The 26,622-nt window shown below is 37.1% G+C and overlaps 1 protein-coding gene across 3 annotated transcripts in view; it reads right to left on the bottom strand.

Moving 5' to 3' along the window:
* The window catches only part of RALGPS2 (Ral GEF with PH domain and SH3 binding motif 2), a 308,189-nt gene that overhangs the window by 112,727 nt on the left and 168,840 nt on the right, over positions 1-26,622 (bottom strand). For all 3 annotated transcript variants that reach the window (XM_057507909.1, XM_036916777.2, XM_036916775.2), the window contains one exon: positions 1,598-1,738. In XM_057507909.1, coding sequence (XP_057363892.1) covers positions 1,598-1,654 — 57 coding nt within the window. In that variant the 5' untranslated portion in view covers positions 1,655-1,738. The remainder of the gene's footprint in view (positions 1-1,597; positions 1,739-26,622) is intronic.

Genomic DNA, 26,622 nt, shown 5'->3' with positions numbered 1-26,622 from the left:
TAGGGGGGTCAATACTCAATGCACAATCATTAATCCACCCCAAGCCCAATTTTCGTCAGTCTCCAATCTTCTGATGCATAACGAACAAATTCTTACATGGAGTACAAATTCTTACATAGTGAATAAGTTACATGGTGAACAGTGCAAGGGCAGTCATCACAGAAGCTTTCGGTTTTGTTAATGCATTATGAACTATAAACAGTCAGTTCAAATATGAATACTCATTTGATTTTTAAACCTGATTTATATGTGGATACCACATTTCTCTATTATTATTATTTTTAATAAAATGCTGAAGTGGTAGGTAGATACGAGATAAAGGTAGAAAACAGAGTTTAGTGTTGTAAGAGAGCAAATGTAGATGATCAGGTGTGTGCCTGTAGACTATGTGTTAATCCGCACTAGACGAGGGCAATAAACATCCATGTATGCAGAAGATTTCTCTCAGAACATGAGGGGGGAGGTTCTAAGCCTCACCTCTGCTGCTCCCCATTTTCTCACCAGATGGCCCCCTGCGACTGTGCCTGTCTTAGGTTGTTCCTCCCTTGAGGAATCTTACCCGTCTCTGGCTAACCAGTCATCTTCCGGGGCCATACAGGGAAATGTGAAGTTGGTAAGTGAGAGAGAAGCCTTATCGTTTGAAAAGGTTAGCTTTTTACTTCTTTGCATATTTATGCCCTGTGGCTTCTATGCCCAGCATTTGTCTTGAGGTGTCTTTACCACTTGGAAGAATTATGATACTCGGTAAATTCGACATGTGGCACGAGTTCTATTTAAAGGTTGTGATTAGGTAGGAAGAAGAAAAGCTACAGAAGTAGCCGGCAGAAGAAAACCTGGGAAGATTGATTATTTCTTTGACATATCTTCTTGTAGAGTAACTTCAGCATGGATAGGTTTTAAACGACTAATTAAATTGTGCACACACATTAACATAATAGGAATATAGTTACCTAACCAAAGCATACCTGTAATTACCAGCCATCTCCAGTGAAACCAAGAAAACCAGTTAGGCACCTTAGGCATTTGTGAAAACCTATCTATGATATGGTGGATATTGTCCGACTGAACTTAAACAGTCTGAGAGAATTCAGATAAACTAGAACACCCCATTCCTGGGGACTGTTCATATCCCATATGTTCTTTTAACGATAAATAGTCTGTGGTTGTAAGATTTTGGAGTGCTACAATTTGCACTTCTCCTAATTCTTGGTTGAGTTCCAACAGTATAGATCCAGTCCAATTTTTGTTTTACTGCATGCACAGGCCAGCTTAGATATCTCCTTCATCTAAATGAAAGAATCTTTCTTTGCCTCACTTGTACTACTGCCCTCAAGGTTCATGTAATTATAAAAATACCCTAAAAAAGAGATGTTATATATCCTTTAAAACTAAACCTAAGAAAGGGTTTTAAGTAATCATTATGTGTCAAGTATCCTAAGAGGATAAGGATTAACTGTTCCTAAGATAAACAGTGAACATGTGAACGTTTTTTTTAGAAACCTAGTTCTAATTTAAATCTGTGATCATCAACCCTAATGCCTGAAAAATCAGAATGCCAGGTAAGAAACTTTACAACTCAACTTCTTTAATATCTTACCTCAGAAGCAGTAGCAGCAATACTAACATTGCTTGCCTGCCCGTTCATTAGGTCCATGCTTCCCACATCAGTCCCTGACACGGTTAGCAGTAACAGAAGGCTAACTGCTTCACGTCCAAGGCCACAAATACATTGTCAATCCTGTAAAAAATCAACAGAAAAATTTTAATGTATGTCTTCTTGGAATTTAAGAAAACAAATCCATGCCTATCACAACCCAAGAAATAAAATACTTTAACTTTACTCAACTCTATTTTTTATTTAAGTCACTAAATCCAGTTTGAAGACAATCCTATAAGCTTTTCTCAAATGCTCAGAAACACCAAATGGACAATGTTCAACACATATCATTATGTTCTTCATCAGCAAAGCAAAAGCATAATTTTCCACTTATTGTGAGAAAAATTTTAAAAATTTTTAGTTTTAAGTAATAAAAAGTGTAAAAAAAAGTGGCAAAATAAACATGCCACAACAAAATTAATTTTTGGAGATCTAAATGACATCTCTAAAAACACTGAATGAATTTGCCACTGCTTATGGATCTAGTTTACAAAGATATCACAAATAATTTAAAATAAAACATTATGGAACATGTCATAAACATACCACAATATATAATATATTAATTTGTATAGGATTTTAAAGTTTATCATCTTCAATCCATTATCTCACTGATCTTCTCAACTACCAGTAAGACTTGATTATGGAAGACAGTATTAGAACACAAAGAAACAGAGCCTCTGAGGACACAGGCTATTAAATGGAGCCAAGAATAAAATTCAGGCCATCTAAACCTACTCAAATATTCTTTATACAAAATCCTATTTCTTTTGACTTTACTGGATGTCAGAATATTTACTTGATGTTCTAATCCCTTTTCACAAATAGCTTACCATATAGCACTGTTGGTAACTTCACATATCTAGGACAGAATTTCTACCCCTTTTGTAAAATGACAGAGAAAACAGATTTTAAGGCCCCTTTTCAACTTTAAATTTCAATTATGTTTTTCATAAGAGAAATGATGTGTCCATAAATGAGATATTTAAAGCTACACTCACTTTAAAAACTGAGTTCAAAATATCAGTAATTCTCTCAATTAGTTTCCTCTCTAAAGAAGCAATATAGGATAGTGATTTAGAAGTAGACTCTAGAACAAGACTAAGTTTGAAGCCAGCAAACTTAGCTTTTCTGTACTCAATGTCCTCATCCATAAGACATAACAGTTAAGTACCTATTTCACAGAGTTGTGAGGAGAAACAAATTAATATATGCACAGCACCAGACACAGTGCTGACGCATGCTAAAGGTTACCATACAGATTTTACCTACTCTCTACTTAATCCATACAAAATTCAAGTTCAATGGAGTCTTCTAATTAAAGACAAAAACCTTAGAAACACATCTCTAGTACAATTCACACTGAGAGGCACCACCAAAATCCTAATTGCAAACACATGAATGAGGATGCCTAAAATCTGTTTCCTAGAGGCTCCTGGTTTCCATGTGCTTACGAATCACTAGTTATGGTAGCAGCCTAATAGTCACATCTTAAACTTATCTTCATTTCTTCAGATGCATCCTGAATACCTGCTAAAAGCAAAACATTGTGCTAGAATTCTTTCAATGAGAAATAATGGGTTTAAAAAACCATGTAGAACCCATTTAGAGAATCAGTGTGAAAATGAACAGAGCACAGAAATACTTTAATTTCCTCCCATCCACAGTATCTCATTTTATAAGCTTCATTATTAAGAATCAACTTCTATTTACACTGCTATACAAAATGAGTTTGATAAATCAAATCCTCTCTGAAGGCAATACTCAGTTTGCAATGAATGTTTTCAAATAATTTCATTTCACACTCTTAGCATAGAGATTTAGATGTGATTCATATATCAAGAGTGCCCCCTAGTGTTAAAATTTTTAAATTAAATTGTTAAATGTATCCTTAATCTACTTTATATATCAAATATATAAATTTTATTACTCTTATCTGTTGAAAAATAGGCAGTCCAAAACAAGAATAAACTAACACATCTGTAAACTATAACAGTAAATAATCAAGTTTTCTCTGCCTGCTTATAATTAAAATGCTATTCAAATATTCCATGAAAATTAAAGTCATATTAAAATCTATTATGTATTAAGAAAAAAAGCACAGCAAAGTATATCTTAAAGAAAATCTAATTCATAACTACTTACAAATGTACTGCATGTCGGTAGATTTTAGTACTGTCAAATACAACAAAGCCTCATAGGATACCATGAAAACACTTTAAGTACTTAAAGACAGAGACAAAGGTTTACCTTTTCAGTGTACACCTCAAGATCTTTCCTGTGCTTTGCACAAAAAGTTCAAATTAAGCAAGACAAATACATGCATTAATATTATTTAGTTTTCCTAGCGCTATGAATTAATGGTACAATCATTCATAATGACCACCAAACATTACAAGTGCTTTTCTTAATTCATTATTTCCTACTCATTCTCTTCTAAAACTTCTAAAGACAGTTAGTCTGACTGTCTTTTGGAGTTTAAATCCTAAAACAGGCATACTGCTCCTTTCTAAGAAATATAATCCCCAAATAGGAAATCTGAAACCTGTAAATTTAGTTCCTTGCTTGAGGTCACAGAACTGGATTACTCAACTGCAGGCACCATCATTCAGCCTCCTTTTTAACTACCTAACCTTGATCTCAATGGTATTCCTATCAAGAAACCAACGCTTTTAAAATAAATGAACAAAGCATTAAAGTGACCAATTATCACTAACCAATTTCAATTCACAATACCAATTACATATTCTTTCCTAAAATAGTTTATGCTACCACCATTAGAAACATTACGCAAAAGACATTTAACAGTTTTACAAAACTTACTCCAGACAAGTTAAGCAAGTCTAAGGAAAACGGTAGTGAAATGCAATTAATTAGTGCAATTTCTTTGGAAACATTCAGATAATACAAAACTGGTATGTTCATACACTTGAGCTTAAAATCTCAGTCCTGGAAATCAGTTTTATCAAAACTCTGGAGCAAAAGAAAAAACTGTATAGATAAAGCTCTTCAATCAAGCACTATTTACAACAGTGAAAAACAGAAGCAACTCTGATGCTTTGTATATAACCACATGCAAACATTCAAATGGACAATTTTAAGATAGAAACAGGAAAACAGAAGCAACAGGTTCAACAACAGAAACTAAAAACTTTTGTTATAATATTCTTAGGAGTTTCATGAGAAAAAAAATGTAACAGGGTAAAATTAGAATGCCATAATTGCAATTCAGTATTTAAAAATTACAGAGTCTGCCTTCCTTTAAAATTTATTTTAAAGTAAATATTAAAGAAACATTTTATATGACACTCATGGAAGACACAAAGATTTAAATAGCTCATGTATCACTGCAGAGAAAGATAAATACCCTATGATTTCACTTACATGTGGAATCTAAAAAAAATAAAACAAACAAAACAAATACATTCATAAACATGGAGAACTGATGACTATCATAAGAGAAGGGCAGTGGGGGAGATGGGTTAAATAAGAAAAGGGAATAAAGAGGTACAAACTTCTAATTACAATATAAGCAAGTCATAGGGATGAAAGTACAGGATAGGGAATATAGCCAATAATACTGTAATAACTTTGTACAGTGACAAAGGGCAATTACACTTATGGTGAGCATTTTGCAATGTAAAAAACTGTCAAATCACTATACTGCACACCTGAAACTAACATATGTCAACTGTACTTCAATAAAAAAAGTATAAGGAGAACAAATAATCGATACAAAGAATATTATACATATTTAAAAGAACATAGTGAGGATTCCTATTTTCAGCAAATGGCTGACAAAACAACGTAAAAATCTTTGGACTACAAAATAAATTTAGAAATGGGAGCTTGAATTTTGATACCAATTATGTAGAAAAGAAAAGGCAACCAACAGATCAGAATGGAACTGATACACACACACATTCCTCCCCACCCACCCCGACCTTTGCCTAGAATAAAGTCAGAGAGATTAATAGTCAACCTCATCAGTAATAAGATGTTCTGTTTTAAAAAAAAAGGTATATTGGTACAGGAAATAGGGGAACTTGTCTGTCTTGGTCTGGGCTTAACACTGAGGCTGGGGGAGGGCATCCAAATGTGTCTACAAAATGAAAATTTGTAATCCTAGGCACAGATAAAGAATTTGAATTTATACTACCAACACAACCTTCAAGACCTTCAAGACAAGAAATTCACATAAACTGTATCCACAAGTCAGTGAGACTTCTGGAACCCAAGGCAGATGGAGGGAACAAGAATTGGGGAGAGGGAGACATTCCTTCAACCCAGGCAATGTGGGATTCCCATAAATAAAGCACGAGTGGCAAGTTGAGAATAAAAACTTACCAACTCTATAAGTAAATAACCCATGACAAGTAAAACCAGGAAACACAACAATTATTCGGATTTTCTTCCAAGAATTTTAGATGAAAAAAATGATCAAATACAGGTTATAAAACAGCAAAGATTAAAACCAACAGCTTTAAAAGAAGAAACTGAAAACACAAGACATTATGAAAAAGACACATTTGTAAGAGAACAAAATTTAAAAAAAATTTTTTAAAGAAATATACAAGAACTGGAGAATTCAGCATCAAACTAAATACAACTAAAGAGAGAATTAGTTAAGTAGAAATAGAGAAATGAAATTATGCAAAGATTCTATACATAGAATTAATAGTATGGAAAACACAAGACATTAAATGAAAAATAAAACAAGATCTAACACAATATAAGATGAGTTCTAGAGGAAAAGATAAGGAAAGCAATTTAAAATTTAAAGCAATTAAGGCTGAGAGGTTTCCAGAACAAGTGAAATACATATATCTTCATATTCAGGAATCAAGAGCCTTAAGCAGGGTAAGTAAATAAAAAGCCATATTCTATATACATCATTTTAAACTGGAGAATACTTATTTAAAAAGCAAGAAGGATAAGGCACTTAACTTAAATAGGAACAAAATTAAATGGAAAGCTTCTCAAATAGTACCAACAGACACAGAAGAAAGTGAAATATCTTCAAAGTGCTAAAAGAAAATTACTATCAATCCAGAATTCACACTTAGCTAAATTCTCATTCAAGAGAAGGCAAAAGACATTTTTAAACAAAGAATGATGCATTTACCACAAAATTAGTCCATATGGCAAGCAATTAAGAACGTAATACATGTCTGTAACATCTTAACTATAGTGAGATAGCGACCGCAGTAGAGGAGGTGAGGATTTAATAATACGGGTAACTGTTGAACCACTGTGTTGTCATTTGAAACCAATATAAGATTGCTTATCAATACTTACAAAAAGAATGTAATACATGAAAAACAAACTTATCTCTTGGTAGAAAAACTTATCCTGATTTCTGTTTAATTTTGTAGTAAATGAAAGCAAAGTTAGGAATAGAAATAGTTATCTTAAAAAAATTTTTTTAAATTTTTATTGAAGTATAGTTGATGTGCAAAAGTATATTGGTTTCAAGTATACAATATAGTGATTCAACAATTATTTACATTATTAGATGCTCAACCCAACTGGTGAAGTTACTATCTCTGAAAAAGATGTTACAGAACTATTGACTATATTCTCTCTGCTGTACTTTCATCCCTGTGACTAATTTATATTATAATTGAGATTCTGTGCCTCTTTATCCCCTTCACCTATTTAACCTATCCTCCCACACTCTTCCTCTAGTGGCAACTACCAGTCTCTTCTCAGTGTCTATGAATCTAGAAATAATTGTTTTAACCAGGACTGTTAAGATAATTAACACGGTTAAGATTAAATGATCAGATTATTGTCAATGTGTTGAAAAGTTTAAAATTAACCACTATTTATAACTACTTTAAAAATAATCTACTTCTATGTAAAAAAGAAACTACTCCCTTTGTAGAAAATCCTATTCACGGGAATACATGAAACAGGACAACAATAACAACAGCTAACATTTAGGAGTGCTTATTATCTAGCAGGCCCTGCTCTGGTACTTTTCCATTAAAATTCACTCCATCATTAAAACTACCATTTGAAGTAGTAACATTACATCCTCATTTTTAAGAGATGAGAGGATAGGTAACTTACCCAAACTACACAAAAGGGACAGGCTGCTGGAAGGGAGGGGAAAAAAGTACAAATGGACAGAAAAATAGAAGACAGTAAAGAGGAATGAACAATGAAAGAAAAGACAGAAAAAAAACAGCACAGAATTAGGGCACTGGGGAAAGGGTTTGGGGAGGGGGGAGGAGACAAAATGAGGGAAGGAGGGAAAGAACCTAAAAGATTGTTCCTACTCTGCAAGTTGATAGTATGGCTTGAGGAGGAAAGAGCAAGGTATAAGAGAATCAGAGAATGCTGCCACCTGGTATACTCTGTGATTCAGCTTCAAGAGTCAGGTGATTTCTATAGGAGGAAATGATAAAGACAAGTTGAAAGGTAGGAAAAAAGGGTAAGTAAAAACACCATAAACAAGGGCACACATCTGAAAGTAAAGATGGCCCAGAGAGGAGATACTTCTCCAGTCTCTGCTCTCCAGGACCCTCTCCTAGAGTGTAGCTGAACGAAACCTCCCACAGTCACATTCTATCCTCTCAACTTAAATCACCTTCATCCTACCATCAACCAGTTTCTAATTCAGAATCCCTCACGCAGTGGAAGTGGTAATCTCAGATGATACTTAAAAGAAAAAGATTATCAGAATTCACACTAATCTGTGAACAGCCCTGCCAATCCCCATGCCGTCCTCTCACCAAGGGACAGAGAAAGCAGTTCAGTGGGAAAAACATGAGATACGGAATACTAATTCTAGGACTTTAACCAGGTGTGTTATGCTGGGTAAATTATTTAATCTCTGAACTTTGGTTTCTTTATTTATAAGTAAGAGATAATAAAATCTACCTAACAGAGTCTGTGTAAAAATTAAATGAAATCATATAGAAAAAACTCACTGTATCTAGAATGGTATAGCATAATGGAAAGAACACAAAGTTTGAAGTCAGAAAGCCCTAGGTTCAAATCCCAGCTTAGGCACTACCAGTCAGCTATTAAGGCCTTGAGCAAAGAACTTTGCTAATATTTAAGCAGAGGCTCAAAGTCTATCTATCAGTGATGTGGATTTAAAAAGAGAAACAAATGGAGAGGAGGAGGCAGAACTCTAAAAGCCCTTCTACTACTACATTCCAGAAGCATGTGAAAATTACAATATAAACGAATGGATTAGAGGAAGTAATAAACTATTCCTCTAAATGAAGCATTTTGAAAGCATATTTTAAGATATGTACACTGAAAAAGAAATTTACTAAATGTAAGATTTTTTCACTTAAAAAATAACATATTTCTTAGAAAAGTTCTAAATGTGTAAACATGTTAACCAAGAATAACTCAATCTCTCAGGACAAGGAGAAATCTACAAATAGTCTGCAATGCTAAATCAATGGATTTCAATAATGAGAGGGTCCTTAAATGAGACACAACTCATGTAAACTAATTTCTAAGTGTAGGTTAAACACAAATGTTATAAATTACTTTATGAACTTATTCAAAAGCACACAACTTGAAATTACTCCACTTACCCTTAGTAGTATAGAATAAGTGATTAAATATATTTTAAGCTACACTTAATTCTTAATCAAAGGATAGCAAGCATTTTTCAAACAACAATTCACATGGGTAGGAACACACTCTGAAACTGTAATGAAAAAAAGAAGCTCTGGAGAGACCTCAATCACTGTGAGCCAACCACAGCGACAGGCTTAGCAATTTCACACATCACCCAGGTTGCAGAAGAAAAAAAAACTGATAATGTCTAAATTAATTCACACATTTAGAAGTTTCATGTCAAAAGAACTAAAAACTTCCCCAGAAAGACTGTTCACTAAATCACTTACCAAATTATTAAAGTTCAACATCTTCTGAATTTTCCAGACATTTATTATATTTCTCGGTATCTTAGGTACATACTCAAGATGTGTGAGAAAGATAATTTTCAAAAGAAAGTAAAGTAGGATCTTAATTTTAAAGCAAGGAGGAGAGCAGAATGCTTTTGGACTTGCCATACTGCCACCTTACTACCCTACCTGGAGTGCATAAGTTAAGAGCAATGAAAAGACACTGGCCCGTTTAAAATGTACCTTACTACCTATAAAACAGCAGACATTATTTCTCAAAGTGTAAAAAAAGTTTAAAAATAATAAAGCTACTTTAAAGAGTTTACTTGGATTAAAACTGTTTTACCTTAAGTCAATAGAGACTCCATGCCCAAGTCCTTCAGATACATTACTTTGTTGCATTTTAGACTAAACTGCAGAAGTAATTGGATGATCCACTTATAAACTGGATCACATCTACAGACAGCTTATATTGCCATGTACCTAAAAGGCCGAAAACAAATATCTGTAGACTCAAGACTTTTAAATGACTAAGTATTAAAGGAGGAAAAAAAATCTATAAAATGTCTTTAAAGGTTATGCTCCATCTCCAACATAGAAGGTTCACTGAAGATAATTTGCCAAGTGATTCTGATACACAAGAGCTCTGAGATTTCCTTGCGACCTGGCCCCAAACAGAAATATAGGTTAGCTAGAAGTTCAGATAACAGGAAGAAGTTCCAAGCACAAAGATAAACTGTGCTCCAAACGTTTGTTTTATTTCATGTGTTTTTGTTTTTGGTGGGTTGTGTGTGCATTCTGGCCAGATGCTCTACTTAGTAGACTAGCCATAAAAGTCCATTTAATTCATAATATTATATTTTTGAAAAAAAAAAAAAACCCAACACACTGTACAGTGTAAGCAATTAAAGCATGAAAACAATCCAACATGGATCAGAAATAGATGTATGTATGTGGCAGAAGGGTGCTGTAGGCCCAAGAATGGTCAGAGAAAGGAATTCAGTCTGGTAGTCTGGAACAGTGGAACAGAAAAACAGCAGTCAGTCAGTTTTGACAGGAGCAAAACAGACCTCAGCATCCAGGGTTGGAGCTAAGATTCCAGGTGATGCAACTGCACAGCAGTATCTCCCTTAAACTACAGAGAAAACAAAGTGCCTAAAAGAATGGCAACTAAATAACGTGGACACCCAAGAGGTTCCTGTAATTGAAGTGTGAGGCTAACATTATACACAATGTAACACCATGCAGCCACTAAATGTCACAGAAGAAAACTCAATGACACATGGGGGAAATGTTCACAACATACTGCTAAATGAATAAAGTAATTTACTGAACAGTATTTAAGGTATAATCTTTGTTATTATCACTATTATAGCATATAAGGGACATTGTACCAACGTACACTAAAATGTGGCTATCTCCAGGTTAACAAGTCAATTTTTTTTTCAAAAATCATTTTAATTTAAAAAAAGTAAAAAACAGAAGCTGTTTTCCCACAAATTGCTTATTAGTTGCAAGAGTGAAAATAAGAAACTATACTGTATGAAGAAATAGGACACTGCCTTTACTGTGTGGATTAAAACCGGAGTGAGGAGCAGACAGACATCGGTGCCTCTGATGAGCTAGTCTGGGAACGTCACAAGATCACTCGTGAGTATCAAGCTGGGAATGCAGAACCTGAATCCAATCCCAAGGAAACTGCCAAACCTAAACTGAAGAACATTCTGTGAATGCATTTTTTTAAAAATGTCAGTGTTGAGATGAAGCTCAAGATGGCGGTGTGAGTAGGGCAGCAGAAATCTCCTCCCATAATCATATATATTTTTGAAAATACAACAAATAAAACTATTCCTAAAAGAGAGACCAGAAGATACAGTACATCAGCCAGGCTACATTTACACCTGCAAGAACACAGCACCTCATGAAGGGGGTAAGATACAAGCTGCGGCTCAGCTGGACCCGAGTGCACTCCCCCCGACCCCAGCTTGAGGAGAGGAATCAGAGCGGGGAGGGAGTGGGAGCCCAGGACTGCTAAACACCCAGCCCTAGTCATCCACACTGGGAGTGCAGATACACAGTGCATGGCGGGCAGGATACTAGGGAAACGGGACAGTAAAACCTGCGAGTGGGCCCCTGCAGTGGGCGCCCCTGGGACAAAATAAAAGTGAGTGTTTTTTGAAAGTCTTAAAGGGACAGGAGCCTCACGGCTGGATGGAAGCATCCCTGCACACTCACCCCAGCAGCTGGGAATCCCGGAGAACTCTAGGAGTCCTAACCCCCTGGGCAGCAGTGCAGCTCTGAGGCCTCTCACGGCGATAAACAGCCTCCTGCCCATTCCCCATCCGGCGTGGCCCTGCCAAGGCAGGGCATCAGCCTGAGACCAGCCACGCCCACAGCAGAAGTGCGGCGCCTCCCCCGCAGACGCCTGGGCCAGACTAAGAGGCCCTGTGGGTGCACAGCTGCCCAGCACAAGCTGCTAGGAGTCGCCGTTCTTGCAGGAGACGAAGGCGACGAACAAGGGGGAAGGGACTTTGTTCTCCCAGCTGACACATGCGCCAACTGCCCACGACTATCTCTATCGCCATGAAAACGTAGAAGAATCTAATACAGACCAGAATAACCCAGACATCCCCTGAGAGGGAACCTGGGGAGAAAGATTTAACCAATCTTCCTGAAAAAGAATTCAAAATAAAGGTCATAACTATGCTGATGGAGCTGCAGAGAAAAATGCAAGAGCTAATGGATAAAGTTGGGAGGAAGAATACAGAAATCAAACAATCTCTGGAAGGACTTAAAAGCAGAATGGACGAGATGCAAGAGGCTGTTAATGGAATAGAAATCAGAGAACACGAATGCAGAGAAGCTAATGCAGAGAGAGATAAAAGGATCTCCAGGAATGAAAGAATATTAAGAGAACTGTGTGACCAATCCAAACGGAAAAATATCCGCATTATAGGGGTACCAGAAGAAGAAGACAGAGAAAAAGGGATAGAAAGTGTCTTTGAAGAAATAATTGCTGAAAAATTCCCCAAATTGGGGGAGGAAATAGTCGCTCAGACCACGGAAGCACACTGAACTCCCAACAGAAGGGACCCAAGGAGGACAACACCAAGACACATAATAATTAAAACAGCAAAGAACAAGGACAAGGACAGATATTAATGGCAGCCAGAGAGACAAAAAAGGTCACCTACAAAGGAAAATGCATCAGGCTATCATCAGACTTTCCAATAGAAACCTTACACGCCAGAAGAGAATGGCATGATATATTTAATGCAATGAAACAGAAGGGCCTTGAACCAAGAATACTGTATACAGCACGATTATCATTTAAATATGAAGGAGGGATTAAACAATTCCCAGACAAGCAAAAGTTGAGGGAATTTGCCACCCCCAAGCACCTCTACAGGGTATTCTAGAGGGACTGCTCTAGATGGAAACACTCCTAAGGCTAAATAGATGTCACCAGAGAAAATAAATTGACAGCAAAGAAAGTAGACCAACCAAATACTAACTGAAAGCAAAAAAATAAATCAACTACACACAAAAGCAGTCAAAGGAAACATAAAAGAGCACAAAATAAAACACCTAACATATAAAGAATGGAGGAGGAGGAATAAGAAGGGAGAGAAATAAAGAATCATCAGACTGTGTTTATAATAGCTCAATAAGCAAGCTAAGTTAGACGGTAACATAGTAAAGAAGCTAACCTTGAACCTTCGGTAACCATGAATCTAAAGCCTGCAATGGCAATAAGTATGTATCTTTCAATAATCACCCTAAATGTAAATGGACTGAATGCACCAATCAAAAGACACAGAGTAATACAATGGATAAAAAATAAGACCCATCTATATGCTGCTTACAAGAGACTCACCTCAAACCCAAAGACATGCACAGACTAAAAGTCAAGGGATGGAAAAAGATATTTCATGAAAACAACAAAGAGAAAAAAGCAGGTGTTGCAGTACTAGTATCAGACAAAACAGACTTCAAAACAAAGAAAGTAACAAGAGATAAAGAAGGACATTACATAATAATAAAGGGTTCAGTCGAACAAGACGATATAACCATTATAAATATACATGCACCCAATACAGGAACACCAACATACATGAAACAAATACTAACAGAATTAAAGGAGGAAATAGAATGCAATGCATTCATTTTAGGAGACTACAACACATCACTCACTCCAAAGGACAGATCCACCAGACAGAAAATAAGTAAGGACACAGAGGCAGTGAACAACACACTAGAACAGATGGACCTAATAGACATCTATAGAACTCTACACCCAAAAGCAGCAGGATACACATTCTTCTCAAGTGCACATGAAACATTCTCCAGAACAGACCACATACTAGGCCACAAAAAGAACCTCAATACATTTAAAAAGACTGAAATTCTACCAACCAATTTCTCAGACCACAAAGGTATAAAACTGGAAATAAATTGTACAAAGGAAGCAAAAAGGTTCACAAACACACAGAGGCTTAACAACATGCTCCTAAATAATCAATAGATCAACAACCAAATCAAAATAGAGATCAAGCAATATATGGAAACAAATGACAACAACAACAAAAAGCTCCAACTTCTGTGGCACGCAAGGAAAGCAGTTTTAAGAGGAAAATATATAGCAATCTGGGCATATTTAAAGAAGGAAGAACAATCCCAAATGAATAGTCTAAAGACACAATTATCGAAATTGGAAAAAGAAGAACAAATGAGGCCTAAAGTCAGCAGAAGGAGGGACATAATAAAGATGACAGAAAAAATAAATAAAATTGACAAGACTAAAACAATAGAAAAAATCAGTGAAACCAAGAGCTGGTTCTTTGAGAAAATAAATAAAATAGATAAGCCCCTAGCCAGACTTATAAAAAGAAAAAGAGAATCTACACACATCAACAGAAGCAGAAACAAGAAAGGAAAAATCATGAAAGACCCCACAGAAATACAAAGAATCATTAGAGAAAACTATGAAAACCTATATGCTAAGAAGCTGAAAAACCTAGAAGAAATGGACTACATCCTAGAAAAATACAACCTTCCAAGACTGACCAAGGAAGAAACAGAAAATCTAAACAGACCAATTACCAGCAACAAAATTGAATCGGTAATCAAAAAACTATTCAAGAACAAAACCCTGGGGCCAGATGGATTTACCACAGAATTTTATCAGACATACAGAGAAGACATAATACCAATTCTCCTTAAAGTTTTCCAAAAAGTAGAAGAGGACGGAATACTCCCAAACTCACTCTATGAACCCAACATCACCCTAATACCAAAAACAAGCAAAGACCCCACCAAAAGAGAAAATTATAGACAAATACCCTGATGAACATAGTTGCAAAAATACTCAACAAAATATTAGCAAACCGAATTCAAAAATACATCAAGAAGATCATACACCATGACCAAGTGGGATTAATCTCAGGGATGCAAGGATGGTACAACATTTGAAAATCAGCATCATCCACCACATAAACAAAAAGGACAAAAATCACATGATCATCTCCACAGACGCTGAAAAAGCATTCGACAAAATTCAACATCCATTCATGATAAAAACTCTCAACAAAATGGGTATAGAGGGCAAGTACCTCAACATAATAAACGCCATATATGATAAACCCACAGCCAACATCCTACTGTACAGAGAGAAGCTGAAAGCTTTTCGTCTGAGATCGGGAACAAGACAGGGATGCCCACTCTTCCCACTGTTATTCAACATAGTACTGGAGGTCCTAGCCACAGCAATTAGACAAAACAAAGAAATACAAGAAATCCAGATTGGTAAAGAAGTCAAACTCCCTATTTGCAGGTGACATGATATTGTACATAAAAAATCCTAAAGACTCCACTCCAAAACTACTAGAACTGATATTGAAATTAAGCAAAGTCACAGGATACAAAATTAATACACAGAAATCTGTGGCTTTCCTATACACTAACAATGAACTAACAGAAAGAGAAATCAGGAAAACAATTCCATTCACAATTGCATAAAAAACAGTAAAATACCTAGGAATAAACCTAACCAAGATGTGAAAGACCTATACCTTGAAAACTATAAGACAATCTTAAGAGAAATTAAAGAGGACACTAACAAATGGGAAACTCATCCCATGCTCTTGGCTAGGAAGAATTATTATCGTCAAAATGACCATCCTGCCCAAAGCAATATACAGATTCAATGCAATTCCTATCAAATTACCAACAGCATTCTTCAATGAACTGGAACAAATAGTTCAAAAATTCATATGGAAACACCGAAGACCCCGAATAGTCAAAGCAATCCTGAAAAGGAAGAATAAAGTAGGGGGGATATCGCTCCCCAACTTCAAGCTCTACTACAAAGCCACAGTAATCAAGACAATTTGGTACTGGCACAAGAACACACCCACAGACCAGTGGAACAGAATAGAGACTCCAGACATTAACCCAAACATATATGGTCAATTAATATATAATAAAGGAGCCATGGACATACAAGGTGGAAATGAGAGTCTCTTCAACAGATGGTGCTGGCAAAACTGGACAGCTACATGTAAGAGAATGAAACTGGATCACTGTCTAACCCCATACACAGAAGTAAATTAGAAATGGATCAAAGACCTGAATGTAAGTCATGAAACCATAAAACTCTTAGGAAAAAACATAGGCAAAAATCTCTTGGACATAAACATGAGCGACCCTTTCATGAACATATCTCCCCAGGCAAGGAAAACAAAAGCAAAAATGAACCAAGTGCGAGTATATCAAGCTGAAAAGCTTCTGTACAGCAAAGGACACCATCAATAGAACAAAAAGGTACCCCTACAGTATGGGAGAATATATATTCGTAAATGACAGACCTGATAAAGGCTTGACATCCAAAATATATAAAGAGCTCATGCACCTCAACAAACAAAAAGCAAATAATCCAATTAAAATTGGGCAGAGCTGAACAGACAGTTCTCCAAAGAAGAAATTCAGATGGCCAACAGACACATGAAAAGATGCTCCACATCACTAGTCATAAGAGAAATGCAAATTAAAACCATAATGAGGTATTACCTCACACCAGTAAGGATTGCCACCATTCAAAAGACAAACAACAACTAATGTTGGCAAGGTTGTGGAGAAAGGGGAACCCTCCTACACTGCTGGTGGGAATGTAAATTAGTTCAACCATTGTGGAAAGCAGTATGGAGGTTCCTCAAAAAGCTCAAAATAGAAATACCATTTGACCCAGGAATTCCACTTCTAGGAATTTACCCTAAGAATAGAGCAGCCCAGTTTGAAAAAGACAGATGCTCCCCTATATTTATTGCAGCACTGTGTACAATAGCCAAGAAATGGAAGCAACCTAAGGGTCCATCAGTAGATGAATGGATAAAGAAGATGTGGTACATATACACAATAGAATATTATTCCGCCATAAGAAGAAAACAAATCCTACCATTTGCAACAACATGGATGGAGCTAGAGGGTATTATGCTCAGTGAAATAAGCCAGGCAGAAAAAGACCAGTATCAAATGATTTCACTCATCTGTGGAGTATAAGAATAAAGAAAAACTGAAGGAACAAAACTGCAGCAGACTCACAGAACCCAAGAATGGACTAACAGTTACCAAAGGGAAAGGGACTAGGGAAGATGGGTGAGAATGGAGGGATAAAGGGGCAGAAAAAAAAAGGGGGACATTACGATTAGCATGTATAATGTGGGGGAGGCACGGGGAGGGATGCACAACACAAAGACAAGTAGGGACTCTACAGCATCTTACTATGCTGACGGACAGTGACTGTAATGGGGTTTGTGGGGGGGACTTGGTGAAAGGGGGAGCCTAGTAAACATAATGTTCCTCATGTAATTGTAGATTAATGATACCAAAAAAAGAATGTCAGCGTTATAAGTCACAAGGAAAAGCTGGGAATTGTTACAAATTAAAGGAAACTCAAGAGACACAACAACCATGAATCCTGTGCTGAAGGGCAGTATATGCTGTAAAACATATTATTAGGACAGCTCAGAAACTGGAGTGCAGACTGCAGACGGAAGTACTCCTACAGTTTCCTGATTTTGAGAACTATTCTGTGATTATATAAAAGAATAATTTTTTAGGGGTAAGAGATATGCAAACTAACTTCAAATACTTAAGGAAAACAGCATGTGTATGTGTGTGAGAGAAATAAATGAATGATAAAGCAAGTGGAGAAAAAAATGTTAAAACTGGCAAACTTGTGTAGAGTGTATATGGGAGTTTTTACTGCTCTTCCAACTTTCCAGTTTGAAATTATTTCAAAATGAAAAGTAGTGAATAAAAACAAACAAACAAGCAGGGGTGGGGAGCTGTAAATTCTCCTGGATTATACAGAAGTTCCTCAAGTCAAAAACCTTCAAGTCACAAAATTTCATAAAAATTAAGAATGTTACACATAGAATAAAAAGTACAGCTTTCCACCAACAGATGGCGTTAGTGGTCACTTGTTTAGTGTCCCTTTTAACATCAGAGCCAAATCAGTCATGAAATGGCCTTTTGGAGCTAAGCTACCTATATCCACAAATTTTTTTGCCTTGTGTTAATACAGAGAATAATACAGATTACTATTACTTAAGAGATGGCAGGTACTGTGGAGATCTCAATATAGGGTACATTTCAAATCCCCAGGTCTTCCCTTATTTTAATATTTATTTGCCTTCTTCTTCCAGGGCATGCCCTATCCCAACTCCCCATGCCACACCCCGAGTCCCTACCAAGAATTACAGCTGTAGTAATTTACTATAAAGTAATGGGAAAATACCATACCCTTCAAATGTTGCAAGAAAGAAGGAACAGGAAGAAAAATAGAAGTAAAGAAAAGAAAGGAGGGTAAATAGGCAAGTTTATTTACCCACTGCTCTATTCCAATCCCGATTTTACAAAGGACAACAAGCCAATGGGAGGTCATGTGATTTAGCCAAGCTCACATGATCAGTTAATTGAAGAGTAGGTCTTAAAGTAAGTGTTTGCTAATCCTAGGCGCCTTCTACAAATCAAATTACCCTCTCCCTACCAACACTTGCTGGATATTTAAATACTGTGGAAATGTGGGGGTGGCAGATGAAATATCTACCTCTTCACTTCTAAGTTCATTAGTTGAACAAGATGACAGCAACTGGCATGTACAGAGGCTAGGTAGGAATAGGGAAATCCTATGTCGCTGTTATGCAGAGAACTTCCAATAGTTGTGTGTAGTATGATTAGAGAGCAAAATGTAAAAGCAGAAGCATCAGGAACTGAGTCTAGAGAACTAGGTATAAAGGGCAATGTTTATCACAATAAAAAGAAAAGCTTGGACTTTATCCTGTGCTCAATGAAAAGGCAGAGTCCTTATAAATGCACTATTAAATTATATCATCTTACAAAATTTCATTCAGGAGATACAGACACAGAGAGAGACAGAGAGACACACCAAGACCTATTATTCATTCCTACTGAATTCAGAAATCTCAACAAATGGATACCTATGTGATAGCAAAGAAGTACAACAGATCCTTGCTGTTTGTTAATGAGGGATTTGTCCCAAGGCATCTTGAAAAATCTGCAAATTTGAGAATACTGCTATGGCATGTAACACATTAAAGTATAATTAAACTTTTTAACTCCTACTGACCTTTTAATGATTCTAAATATACTGAAATAATTTATACTTACTGACATTACCATACAAATTGCAAAATGACTGATTTACATCATGAACTTAAGCCAGCACTGAATTTCACATTTTATTCTTCAATTTAACCAAAACTACTCTTCCTGCATCTATTTTTTTTGCTTCTATTTGGTCACCAGCATTGGGAGTTGGTTCCAGCAGCCTAAATAGTGCTGGCAACAGAAGTTACTACACAAAAAAGCAGAGAACAACAATTTGTATGGACATGTGCCTACTGGGTGGTGGACTGAGGTCAAATCTGTGCTCAGCAAAATTACGAATTATCATATTTCACACAGCCAATAAGTCACTCATGAAATAGTGAAAACCACAACTGTTAATTTGTAAAAGACAGATATATCAACAACTAGCTAGAGGAAAAAAGCTTCATTTACTGTAACATGAAAGATCCCATGGCCCTTTATAAAAGCAGCAATGCATTTAACAACCTAAGTATTTGCATAGACACTTGTAGCTTACACACACACCTAAAGTAATTTCAGCCATCTTGTCTTAGTAAATTCACAATGTAGTTTTCAATTAGAAAACTCCATTAAGAATTCAAAGCACGGGGTTTCTGAAGATTTTTACTCCTGTATAAGTTCCCAGGACCATCCAATGACCACAAGAAAACTTCCTGTATAAAGTGTATGAACTGTATAAAGAGGTGTTGTAGAGACTGGAACATTGTTCTTCATTTATTTTTATATTTTATTTTATTTTATTTTTATTTTACTTTGTTATCATTATTCTACAATTACATGAAGAACATTGTTTACCAGGGTCCCCCTCTCACCAAGTCCCCCCCACAAACCCCACTTACAGTCACTGTCCATCAGCGCAGCAAGATGCTGCAGAATCACCACCTGTCCACTCTGTGCTGCACAGTCCTCTCCATTCCCCGCCCCCCACATCATACATGCTAATCGTAATACCCCCTTTCTTCTTCCCCACCCTTATCCCTTCCCTCCCATCCTCCCCAGCCCCTTTCCGTTTGGTAACTGTTAGTTCATTCTTACATTCTGTGAGTCTGCTGCTGTTTTGTTCCTTCAGTTTTTTCTTTGTTCTTACACTCCACATATGAATGTAATCATTTGGTACTTGTCTTTCTCCGCCTGGCTTATTTCACTGAGTATAATACCCTCTAGCTCCATCCATGTTGTTGCAAACGGTAGGATTTGTTTTCTTCTTATGGCTGAATAATATTCTACTGTGTATATGCACACATCTTCTTTATCCATTCATCTACTGATAGACACTTAGGTTGCTTCCATTTCTTAGCACCTGTAAATAGTGTTGCAACAAACATAGGGGTGCATGTGTCTTTTTCAAAATGGGCTGCTGCATTCCCAGGGTAAATTCCTAGAAGTTGAATTCCTGGGTCAAATGGTATGTCTATTTTGAGCATTTTGAGGAACCTCCATACTGCTTTCCACAAGGGTTAACTAATTTACATTCCCACCAGCAGTGTAGGAGGGATCCACTTTCTCCACAACCTCGCCAATATTAATTGTTGTTTGTCTTTTGGATGGTAGCCATCCTTACTGGTGTGAGGTGATACCTCATTGTGGTTTTAATTTGCATTTTGTCTGATAACTAGCGATGTTTGCATTTCTCTGATAACTAGCGATGTGGAGCATCTTTTCATGTGTCTGTTGGCCATCTGAATTTCTTCTTTGGAGAACTGTCTGTTCAGCTCCTCTGCCCATTTTTAAATTGTATTATTTGCTTTTTGTTTGTTGAGGTGCATGAGCTCTTTATATATTTTGGATGTCAAGCCTTTATCAGGTCTGTCATTTACGAATATATATTCTCCCATACTGTACGGTACCTTTTTGTTCTATTGATGGTGTCCTTTGCTGTACAGAAGCTTTTCAGCTTGATATAGTCCCACTTGTTCATTTTTGCTTTTGTTTTCCTTGCCTGGGGAGATATGTTCATGAAGGGGTCGCTCATGTTTATGTCCAAGAGATTTTTGCCTATGTTTTTTCCTAAGAGTTTTATGGTTTCATGACTTACATTCAGGTCTTTGATCCATTTCTAATTTACTTCTGTGTATGGGGTTAGACAGTGATCCAGCTTCATTCTCTTACATGTAGCTGTCCAGTTTTGCCAGCACCATCTGTTGAAGAGACTCTCATTTCCACCTTGTATGTCCATGGCTCCTTTATTATATATTAATTGACCATATATGTTTGGGTTAATGTCTGGAGTCTCTATTCTGTTCCACTGGTCTGTGGGTGTGTTCTTGTGCCAGTACCAAATTGTCTTGATTACTGTGGCTTTGTAGTAGAGCTTGAAGTTGGGGAGCGATATCCCCCCTACTTTATTCTTCCTTTTCAGGATTGCTTTGGCTATTCGGGGTCTTCGGTGTTTCCATATGAATATTTGAACTATTTGTTCCAGTTCATTGAAGAATGCTGTTGGTACTTTGATAGGGATTGCATTGAATCTGTATATTGCTTTGGGCAGGATGGCCATTTTGACGATATTGATTCTTCCTAGCCAAGAGCATGGGATGAGTTTCCATTTGTTAGTGTCCTCTTTAATTTCTCTTAAGATTGTCTTATAGTTTTCAGGGTAAAGGTCTTTCACTTCCTTGGTTAGGTTTATTCCTAGGTATTTTATTCTTTTTGATGCTATTGTGAATGGAATTGTTTTCCTGATTTCTCTTTCTATTGGTTCATTGTTAGTGTATAGGAAAGCCATGGATTTCTGTGTGTTAATTTTGTATCCTGGAACTTTGCTGCATTCGGATATCAGTTCTAGTAGTTTTGGAGTGGAGTCTTTAGGGTTTTTTATGTACAATGTCATGTCATCTGCAAATAGGGAGTTTGACTTCTTCTTTACCAATCTGGATTCCTTGTATTTCTTTGTTTTGTCTAATTGCTGTGACTAGGACCTTCAGTACTATGTTAAATAACAGTGGGGAGAGTGGGCATCCCTGTCTTGTTCCCGATCTCAGAGGAAAAGCTTTCAGCTTCTCGTTGTTCAGTATGATGTTAGCTGTGGGTTTATCATATATGGCGTTTATTATGTTGAGGTACTTGCCCTCTATACCCATTTTGCTAGTTTTTATCATGAATGGATGTTGAATTTTGTCGAATGCTTTTTCAGCATCTATGGAGATGATCGTGTTGTTTTTGTCCTTTTTGTTTATGTGGTGGATGATGTTGATGGATTTTCGAATGTTGTACCTTCCTTGCCTCCCTGGGATGAATCCCACTTGGTCGTGGTGTGTGATTCTTTTGATATATTTTTTAATTCGGTTTGCTAATATTTTGTTGAGTATTTTTGCATCTACATTCATCAGGGATATTGGTCTGTAGTTTTCTTTTTTGGTGGGGTCTTTGCCTGGTTTTGGTATTAGGGTGATGTTGGCTTCATAGAATGAGTTTGGGAGTATTCCCTCCTCTTCTATTTTTTGGAAAACGTTAAGGAGAATGGGTATTATGTCTTCTCTGTATCTGATGAAATTCCGAGATAAATACATCTGGCCCAGGGTTTTTTTTCTTGGGTAGTTTTTTGATTACTGCTTCAATTTCTTGGCTTATAATTGGTTTCTTTAAATTTTGTGTTTCTTCCTTGGTCAGTCTTGGAAGGTTGTATTTTTCTAGGAAGTTGTCCATTTCTTCTAGGTTTTCCAGCTTGTTAGCATATAGGTTTTCATAGTAGTCTTTAATAATTCTTTGTGTTTCTGTGGAGTCTGTCATTATGTTTCCTTTCTCATTTCTGATTCTGTTGATGTGTGTCAATTCTCTTTTTCTCTTAGTAAGTTTGGCTAGAGGCTTATCTATTTTGTTTATTTTCTCAAAGAACCAGCTATTGGTTTCATTGATTTTTGCTATTGTTTTATTCTTCTCAATTTTGTTTATTTCTTCTCTGATCTTTATTATGTCCCTCCTTCTGCTGACCTTAGGCCTCATTTGTTCTTCTTTTACCAATTTCGATAATTGTGATGTTAGACTATTCATTTGGGATTGTTCTTCGTTCTTTTAAGTATGCCTGGATTGCTATATACTTTCCTCTTAAGACTGCTTTCGCTGCATCCCACAGAAGTTGGGACTTTGTGTTGTTGTTGTTGTCATTTGTTTCCATATATTGCTTGATGTCTATTTCAATTTGGTCGTTGATCCATTGATTATTTAGGAGCATGTTGTTAAGCCTCCATGTGTTTGTGAGCCTTTTTGTTTTCTTTGTACAGTTTATTTCTAGTTTTATACCTTTGTGGTCTAAAAAGTTGGTTGGTAGAATTTCAGTCTTTTGCAATTTACTGAGGCTCTTTTTGTGGCCTAGTATGTGGTCTATTCTGGAGAATGTTCCATGTGCACTTGAGAAGAATGTGTATCCTGTTGCTTTTGGATGTAGAGTTCTATAGATGTCTATTAGGTCCATCTGTTCTAGTGTGTTGTTCAGTGCCTCCGTGTCCTTACTTATTTTCTGTCCAGTGGATCTATCCTTTGGAGTGAGTGACATGTTGAAGTCTCCTAAAATTAATGCACTGCATTGTTTGCTCCTTTAGTTCTGTTAGTATTTGTTTCACATATGCTGGTTCTCCTGTGCTGGGTGCATATATATTTATAATGGTTATATCCTCTTGTTGGACTGAGCCCTTTATCATTATGTAATGTCCTTCTTTATCTCTTGTTACTTTTTGTTTTGAACTCTATTTTGTCTGATACTAGTACTGCAACACCTGCTTTTTTCTCTTTGTTGTTTTCATGAAATATCTTTTTCCATCCCTTGACTTTTAGTCTGTGCATGTCTTTGGGTTTGAGGTGAGTCTCTTGTAAGCAGCATATAGATGGGTCTTGCTTTTTTATCCTTTCTATTACTCTGTGTCTTTTGACTGGTGCATTCAGTTCATTTACATTTAGGGTGATTATTGAAAGATATGTACTTATTGCCATTGCAGGTTACCAAAGGTTCAAGATTAGCATCTTTAGTATCTCACTGTCTAACCTAAGTCGCTTATTGAGCTGTTATAAACACTGTCTGGTGATTCTTTATTTCTCTCCCTTCTTATTCCTCCTCCTCCATTCTTTATATGTTGGTTGTTTTATTCTGTGCTCTTTTGTGTTTCCTTTAACTTCTGTGGGTAGTTGATTTTATTTTTTGCCTTTAGTTAGTATTTGGTTGGTCTGCTTTTTTTGCTGTGATTTTATTTTCTCTGGTGACATTTATTAGTCTTAGGAGTACTCCCATCTAGAACAGTCCCTCTAAAATACCCTGTAGAGGTGGTTTGTGGGAGGCAAATTCCCTCAACTTTTGCTTGTCTGGGAATTGTTTAATCCCTCTTTCATATTTAAATGATAATCGTGCTGTATACAGTATTCTTGGTTCAAGGCTCTTCTGTTTCATTGCATTAAATATATCATGCCATTCTCTTCTGGCCTGTAAGGTTTCTGTTGGAAAGTCTGACGATAGCCTGATGGGTTTTCCTTTGTAGGTGACCTTTTTCCTCTCTCTAGCTGCTTTTAAAACTGTGTCCTTGTCCTTGATCTTTGCCATTTTAATTATTATGTGTCTTGGTGTTGTCCTCCTTGGTTCCCTTCTTTTGGGAGTTCTGTGTACTTCCGTGGTCTGAGTGATTATTTCCTCCCCCAGTTTGGGGCAGTTTTCAGCAATTATTTCTTCAAAGACCCTTTCTATCCCTTTTTCTCTCTCTTCTTCTGCTATCCCTATAATGTGGATATTGTTCCTTTTGGATTGGTCACACAGTTCGCTTAATCTTGTTTCATTCCTTGAGATCCTTTTATCTTTCTCTGCGTCAGCTTCTATGCGTTTCTGTTCTCTGGTTTCTATTCCATCAATGGCCTCTTGCATCTTATCCATTCTGCTTATAAATTCTTTCAGAGATTGTATCATTTCTGTAATCTCCTTCTGGACATCATCCCTTAGCTCTTGCATATTTCTCTGCAGCTCCGTCAGCATGGTTATGACCTTTACTTTGAATTCTTTTTCAGGAAGATTGGTTAGGCCTATCTCCTTCTCAGGGGTTGACTCTGTGATTTTGGTCTGTATCAAATTCTTCTGCCTTTTCATGGCAATAGAGGTAGTTGTGCGGAGCTGGCGTGGGTGTCAGCTGGGAGAATGTCCCTTCTTGTTGGTTTGTGGCCTTCCTCTCCTTGGAGAACAGTGACCTCTAGCGGCTTGTGCTGGGCAGCTGCACGCAGTCAGGGCCTCTGATTCTTGCCCGGCCGCTATGGAGTTAAGCTCCGTGGTTGCTGTGGGTGTGGCTGGCCTCAGTCTGCTGATCCAATATGGCAGAGCCATGTAGGAGGGTAAACAGGCAGGAGGTTGTTTACAGCCATGAGGGGCCTCCAGGCTGCGTTGCCGCCCAGGTGGTTAGGGTGCCCGGAGTTCCCTGGGATTCCCAGCTGCTGGGTTAAGTGTCCCATGACGCTTCCATCCAGCTATGGGGTCCCTGTCCCTTTAAGATTTCAAAAAGCACCCACTTTTCTTTGTCCCAGTGGCACCGGCTGCGGGGACCCGCTCACAGGTCTTACTGTCCTGTTTCCCTAGTATCCAGCACACCACGCACTGTGTGTCTGTGCTCTGGTGCGGATGGCTAGGGCTGGCTATTTAGCAGTCCTGGGCTCCCTCTCCCTCCCTGCTCCAATTCCTCTTCTCCCGCCGGGAGCTGGGGCGAGGGGCGCTCGGGTCCCGCTGGGCCGCGGCTTCTATCTTACCCCCTTTGAGAGGCACTGGGTTCTCACAGGTGTGGATGTAGTCTGCCTGTTGTCCTGTGTCTTCTGGTCTCTCTTTTAGGAATAGTTGTATTTGTTGAATTTTCAAAAATATATATGGTTTTGGGAGGAGATTTCCGCTGCTCTACTCACGCCGCCATCTTGGCTCCGCCCCATCTCTTTATTTATTTTTTACAGCTCCGTAAGATAAATACTATTATGTTCAACTTAGGAAACTGAGGCTAAGAGAGGTTAAGGAGGATAGCTCTTAAAGGCAAAGAAAACTTTCCCAGAAGTTTCCTCTTCCTGTTCTCCCCATCACAACCCCCCCTCAAAAGGAAGGCGTCCCTACATGTCTCGTTTGCTACAGTTCCCTCATTCATTTGTCTGCCAAAGAGGAAATGTCAGGAAAGACTTTACAGACAATCTGATATTTAAAATGACTCTTAATGAGTAGAAATTAAGCAGATGGAGGGGAAATGGTAAGGGCATTCCTAGCAAGAGGAAATAATACTTGCAAAGACAGAAAAATAGAAGAAATTGGCATAACAGAATACTAGTTAATTTTCTGCAGAAAAAGCAAGGATGTGTGTGTGAGAGATAGAGCATAGATGATAAACTGCAAAGATAAACTGGAGCCAGATTATGAAGCATTTATAACAGAGTGGGAAAAACATGCACTTTTTTCTCTAAACCAAGATTTCTTAACTT

The sequence above is a fragment of the Manis pentadactyla genome, chromosome 9 (assembly GCF_030020395.1).
Source record: "Manis pentadactyla isolate mManPen7 chromosome 9, mManPen7.hap1, whole genome shotgun sequence".
Taxonomy (NCBI): domain Eukaryota; kingdom Metazoa; phylum Chordata; class Mammalia; order Pholidota; family Manidae; genus Manis; species Manis pentadactyla.
Note: the sequence above shows the minus strand (reverse complement) of the source record. Positions and strands in the feature narration are given on the sequence as shown.